At 37.4% G+C, this 6,603-nt stretch overlaps 1 protein-coding gene across 1 annotated transcript in view; it reads left to right on the top strand.

Annotated features, from left to right (window-relative positions):
* Positions 1 to 6,603, top strand: part of COL14A1 (collagen, type XIV, alpha 1) — a 121,986-nt gene that overhangs the window by 59,947 nt on the left and 55,436 nt on the right. The window contains exons 19-22 of the mRNA XM_009321668.1: positions 2,556 to 2,685; positions 3,731 to 3,853; positions 5,278 to 5,427; positions 6,094 to 6,210. Coding sequence (XP_009319943.1) covers positions 2,556 to 2,685; positions 3,731 to 3,853; positions 5,278 to 5,427; positions 6,094 to 6,210 — 520 coding nt within the window. The remainder of the gene's footprint in view (positions 1 to 2,555; positions 2,686 to 3,730; positions 3,854 to 5,277; positions 5,428 to 6,093; positions 6,211 to 6,603) is intronic.

Raw genomic sequence — 6,603 nt, 5'->3', positions numbered from 1 at the left:
CTCCTATGAAGAAAGGCTGAGAGAGTTGGGGTTGTTCAGCCTAGAGAAGAGAAGGCTTCGGAGAGACCTTATTGCAGCCTATCAGTACTTCAAGGGGGCTTCTAAAAAAGATGGCGGCAGACTTTTTAGCAGGGCCTGTTGTGACAGGACAAGGGGGAATGGCTTTAAACTAAAGGGGGGTAGATTTAGACTAGCTGTAAGGAAGAAATATTTTATGCTGAGGGTAGTGAAACACTGGCACAGGTTGCCCAGAGAGGTGGTGGATGCCCCATCCTTGGAAACATTCCAGGTCAGGTTGGACGGGACTCTGAGCAACCTGATCGAGTTGAAGATGTCCCTGCTTATTGCAGGGGGGTTGGGCTAGATGACCTTTAGAGGTCCTTTTCAACCCAAACTGTTCTATGATTCTATGGTCACAATTCAGCAAACAGTGCTTCATCTTTGAAATTAATCATGTGCATAAATACTTTACTGAATAAGGAATGATGTAAGATTATACTTAAAATTAAGCACATTTTAAACAGAAGGAATGTATTTTATCATGTGGCATCAAGCACCTGAGAGGTGCAACACAGATGTCAATAAAATAACACAGATGTTCAATTTTTAGGGGAGTGTTTATATGTTTAAGTACATTTCTTAAGCAGAACCCAAAAGTTTTGTGGAATTTGGGCTTAAAAATACTATAGTATGACAATTCTATTGTGGATGCTTAAGTTTTTTGGCTCTGATTTCAGTGATATAAATTTGAGTTACTCTTCCCTTTCATAAAAATATTAATAAGCTTTTTAATCCTTGATGCAATTGGCTGAAAATCAGAGACTAGAAAATGTAATAGAATACTTTTCAGTACAAAAGGGTCAAGCCCTAAATTGCATGTATGTTCTTGGGTGTGCTGTACATACTGGAAGGATCATATTTTTTTTTCTTCCTTAAAGCCAAGAATGTTTCTCACTGCTGAAAACCATATTGGTCTGTAGAAGATCTCTGATGTGCACATGTGGAAAAGAGAGAGTTCTCAATGCTTGCATCCCCTCTCCTAAACACCCAAAAAAGTTGGTTGTTCTTTTTTCAGAAACTTGGTTTGTGTGTTTCGAGTATATGTATGGAAGAGTTTAGCATGGGAATCTTTCATGCACATGTATTTAGATGGTTTTGTCCAGTTTTGATCAATGAATGAGGTACTTTTTTGAAAAGTCTCAACACCTGGGTGTACTAGATTACTTTCCTTCTGTGTATCACTTGCCAAAATTAGAAGTAGTTTGAATGTATCCTGGAGCATTAAAAGTAGTGAGAGCTTTCTTGTCTGAGTGTATGCTTCAGAAAATTTTGCTCTGCCATCATCACATGCATCAGTCTTCTTTGAAACAACAAAACACTTTTAGGCTCAGTTTCTGCTTTTTCCCCTTGAGTTTCAAGGGCTTATAGGTATCTCAACTTCTTGGCAAATATGTGCAGTTGCTGGCTCAGGTTATAGATTCACACAATGGACATGGGCCAGGGAGGGTCTAAAATATGAGGTTGGACCTTGGGACTGTTGCTTCCAACAATGTCACTTCAGAGCAGAGGTTTGGTGCAGGAAACATAGGATTGGATTCTCTTTTTAACCACGTCTACTCCATGTGCTAGGTAGCTCCCATTCAGGCTTTGGAGGCTCTCTGAGATTAAAATTTTACTGACCAGTTAAAAGATTGCAAGGCTTTACTTGGGCACTTCTACCACCACTATTGTAATACTAGTTTTTGAGGCTCTGGATAAAATACAGTAATCTGTTGAAGAGTTTCAGAAATAGCTGCTTTGGGGAAACCTTGTACTATATTAAAAGAAGCAGTGCTTAATTCAGTGGTTTGAAACATTTGCTCTAGCACACCCAAAACTGCCTGGAGGGATTTCTACAGGTTCTTTACTTCTACTGGGTTGCCTGGTTGGACTTCTGCTGCAGATCTTCCATGTTTCATGGCAGTTTGGGATCCTCTGCTATTTGTGGGATGTACTCCTACTTCCTTTCCTAAATAGCTACCTTCATTTCCTTGTCCCCAGACTAGATGCAGATGGGACAAACGTGTTTTATTCCTGCTTGCTCAGTTCATGCTTCCTGATTTCCTGAATTCATTTTCATTCCTCCCAGGGAAGGATTTTCTGTCCCCAAAGAACATCAACCTTTATTAATGGGCATAGTTTTGGACAATCATATTCATGTCAAGAATAAATACAATAAGATGATTTATTTTGTCTGTACAGTAAAATTGTTTAAATACTAACCATCCATATAGTACCAGTGGCTTATGGAGCTGTAGTGGCTCATAGGTTTAATATAAAAATGTGTTATCCCATAGGCACGTTCTCCTTTTTATTTTTCTCAGGTATGAGTAGTAGATCTGTTAAAAGGGGGGGAAATTTAATTATTTTATTTTACCATAGAGCATCAGTAATATTTAAAAATGCAAGCTATACAGCAATACTAGTAGAATGTGGTGTCAGAGATTATGTAAGATATAAAAAAGTTTTGGCCCTAGTCATTAAGCTTGATTGTTTCTGTTATTCTGACCATCCAGGTAATGGTGCCTGGGAGACAAAACACTCTTCTGCTTCAGCCTCTGCTGTCTGATACAGAATACAAAGTTACCATCACTCCCATCTATTCTGATGGGGAAGGAGTCAGTGTCTCAGCTCCTGGCAAAACTCGTAAGTACAAACTTTCTGCTTGTCTTTGGCCAGGATATGCATGAAGAAAGGCTTACTCTTTTGGCCTTTTTTCTTTGGCTGTAGTAACATATTTTAGTATAAATGTGGGTTTATTTTGCATGACTTATATCACTCAAGAGCTTTATATTAATCTCAGTTCATTGATTTATAAACAATGGGTTGCTTCTAATTGACAGATCGTATTTTATATTCAAATACTGTGAGTCTGCAGAAACTTGTTGAGTAATAAAGCTGGTAAGTCCTTGATAGATAGTCCACCAAGGACAAGCCAACTAATGCAGAAAATAAAGTAAACAATGCCTGCTGGGATAGTATCAAACCAACCATTGTACTGTTAGATTTTCTTTTGTGTGAGATCATTACTTCCTAAAGGTCATTAGAAATGCTGCTGAACTTTTTATAAAAGTGATTGCATTATCTCTAGAGTTCTGACCAAGTACCAAAAGATTACTCGGCTGTAGCTTAAGTTCCCTCTTTACTGTATATTGGTAAAAAAAATCATCTCATTGTGCACTGCTAGTCATGATAGTATAATTTTATTGAATTTACATAATTTCTGCCTATATTGAAGTGCTATTTCTGCAGACACTTAAGTCACTTGTAAATCATTCCTTTGATTCCATTTGAAAGCGTTAAGTGTTCACAAGAGCATGATTTATACATTAAAAATTTTAGTGCACTTGGATTGAAGGAAACTGTATAAATAACAGATAATTATCTCTGAATTGTCTCATGTTTTTAAAAAAATGTAGGGACAAAGTTGGGAATTAATTTGCAAATTCATTGTTTGTTGAACAAATTTTGTAATTAATCTTTGGTATAACTTGGTATAACTTTCTTAAATATATCAACATTAATCCACTGGCGTAATGCCAAGGAAGAATTTGATTAAAGACTTTAATTCTGGCATTTTTAACTGTAGATCTGAGAGTACTGGCTATCTCACTATTTTCATGTGCATGTCTTGAGTTTTATGCATGTGTTTGAGACAAACTTGTAAAAGCTCAGTTTGGTTTCCTTTTAGTACCCTTATCTGCTCCTAGAAATTTACGTGTCTCAGATGAATGGTACAACAGATTACGTATCAGTTGGGATGCCCCACCATCACCAACAATGGGTTACAGAATTGTCTACAAACCTATCAACAGTGAGTTTTTAAACTGATTTTTTTGGTCATTTGTTTTTGACTGTACAATGTCTTGACATCATCTTTTGCTGAATTTTGTACTTAAATCTAACAATAGCAGTTACAGCCTTGAAAGTGCTATTATTTAGGTGTCTCAGGTTTTGAAATGAAAGTTTCATAGTCACAGAATGATACAGGTTGGAAGGGATCTCTGGAGATCATCTGGTCCAACTCCCTGATCAAAACAGGGCCAGCTTGGAACAGGTTTTCCCTGGACCTTGTCCAGTCGTGTTTGTAATATCTCCAAGGATGGACATTTCAAAACCTCTCTAAGCATCTCTTGCAGTTTTTTACTACCCTCACTGTGAAACTGTTTTTCCTAGTATCTAATAAAAATTTCCTATGTTGCAAATTTTGTCTATTATCTCTTACCATCTTCCTGTTTGCCTCAGAAGAGATTCTGTCTCCATCTTCTCTACCCCCTCCCATTAGTTAGATGTAGGCAGCAGTAAGATTCCCCCTTAGACTTCCCATCTTAAGGCTGATCAAACCCAACTCTTTCAGTGTGTCCTTTTATGTCATTTTACCATGATTCTTTCTATTTATTTCAGAGGCTACCTTTGCTCTTTTCCTGTACGTCTCTTCTGAGTTCTCCTGTCCTTCAACTTCCTTCCCCTTACAATGCAAACCAAGCTTTAGTTTCCTTGACTTTTACTCCCACCCTACACCTCCCAAAAAACTTGCCATTTTATTCTGTCAGTGCTGCATCCCTTGCCCACCTGCACATTGCAGCTAGATGAGGCACCCATTCTCCTTCAGATTTCTTTAGAAAAACATGGTCCTCTATTGAGAGTGAAACACAAATGTGTGACTGTTAAGGGACTAAAATACTGTCCAAAGACAATACTGTTGCCTGGTTTCTGAAACATATCCAGAACAGCTAAGAGAGGTGACAAGGGAGCTGTTTGCAGTTCTGAATTGGGAAAGTCTTATTCTTTTCTATTTTCATTATCATTTTTGCACAGTGTTAAATGATGCTGTTGTATAAGAACCCCTTAGGGACTGTTTTACTGGCTAGCATCTGATGTCCCCCCCGTTGGTCCTGGCACAGCATCAAACTGAGGAGATCTTTGGCTGCCTATTTAGGGCAGTAGTAAGTCACTGAAGCAGAACAAAAGAATCTTAACAGATGCCAGTGTCTAGCCCTGCCCTAATGAATCCCACTGCTGAATTTCCCAAGTGTTTCGTGGCTTCTGTCCATGCAAGGACTGAGCAGAGTGTCTTTGTTTTTGTGTATGGTTAAAAAAAAAAAAAAAGGGCAAAAAAAAGAAGCAGTCACTTTAGAGGAGCACATGTAATTTTGGATGTGTTTTAAGATCTGTTTTAACTACCTGCTAATTCAATGGATGAGCAAATGATTTTCTAATCTATTTCATTTTTTACAGTCCCTGGTCCTGCGTTGGAGACCTTTGTAGGGGATGATATCAATACCATTCTCATTCTAAATCTCTTCAGTGGAACAGAGTACAGTGTTAAAGTATTTGCTTCATACTCAACAGGCTTCAGTGATGCCCTAACAGGCGTAGCCAAAACCTGTAAGAATGATTTCATGCTCTTCAGATCTCTATAGGCTGTTTTTCGCTATAACTATGGTTTTGTGCAGCTCCCTGAATATATTTTCACATGGAAGACTTCCTCGGTTGTGTGCAAATTGTTTTCCTGAAATGAAAGTCTCTTTTTTTATCATAGTATATCAGGCTTTAAAATAATCTGCTGGATGTTAGCAAGACAGGGCTCATAAAGCAGGTGTTATTATTTATCATCCAAATGTATTTGCATAGTAGTAGATATAAATCTCCTTAATGGAAAGTCTGTTTAGTCTTTTTTTTTTTCTAGCTCCATATATATAATCTGATTCAGTCTTCATATATCTAAGCCTCAATTTTAAATTAGATCTTGAAAGCAAAATTGCTGTTATAATGATATTTTTATACTTATTTGTAGTAACTGAATTTTTAGCAGTGTTCATTATTTAGTCTTAATTAAATTGACTTACATTCCAAACTTTTGGTCTAAAGATTCACTTTTTTTTTTCTTTCCTGTTTTGGATTTTCTTGACATCTTTTTTTTTTTTAAGTAGCTTTTGAAATTATTTGTTAGAAATGAATTGACACAAGTGTTTCACTATAATTCTGTTGCCATTTTGTCTTGTCTGTCTTATTAGAGGAGTAAATCTAATTTTTTTGGTATTTAATTTTCAGTGTACCTGGGTGTGACAAATTTGGATTCCTATCAAGTCCGCATGACTAGCCTCTGTGCTCAGTGGCAGCTTCACAGACATGCTACTGCATACAGGGTAGTTATAGAATCGCTTGTGGGTAAGTTACTAAATCATTGGGTATGGACCTACAGCCTAACCCAGCAAATTGAATTGCATAAGTTAAGAAATTGTATGCAGTCGGACCTGTAGACTGGCTTCTGAAATACTGGAAATGATGGATAGAAGAAAGCTGTGTACACACTGAAAGTTTCAGGACTAGAAGTAGCATTCCTGTCCTTTTATATCAAACAGATGTTAATTACTTGTCCTTTTTATGGGAGGGAATTTATCTATCAGTAGAAGATAGGTGATTACCTGAGCTTTTCACTGGTGTGAGGGACAGAAGACGGATAAAGGATGAACTGAATACATCTAAGGTTATAAATAAACCATCAGTGATAGCTCTGTAGGATCAGGATGGACATGGGAGGAGGGCAGAAGGGTAGGGAAA

This window comes from Pygoscelis adeliae, unplaced genomic scaffold (assembly GCF_000699105.1).
Source record: "Pygoscelis adeliae isolate BGI_AS28 unplaced genomic scaffold, ASM69910v1 Scaffold111, whole genome shotgun sequence".
NCBI classification, from domain to species: domain Eukaryota; kingdom Metazoa; phylum Chordata; class Aves; order Sphenisciformes; family Spheniscidae; genus Pygoscelis; species Pygoscelis adeliae.
Note: the sequence above shows the minus strand (reverse complement) of the source record. Positions and strands in the feature narration are given on the sequence as shown.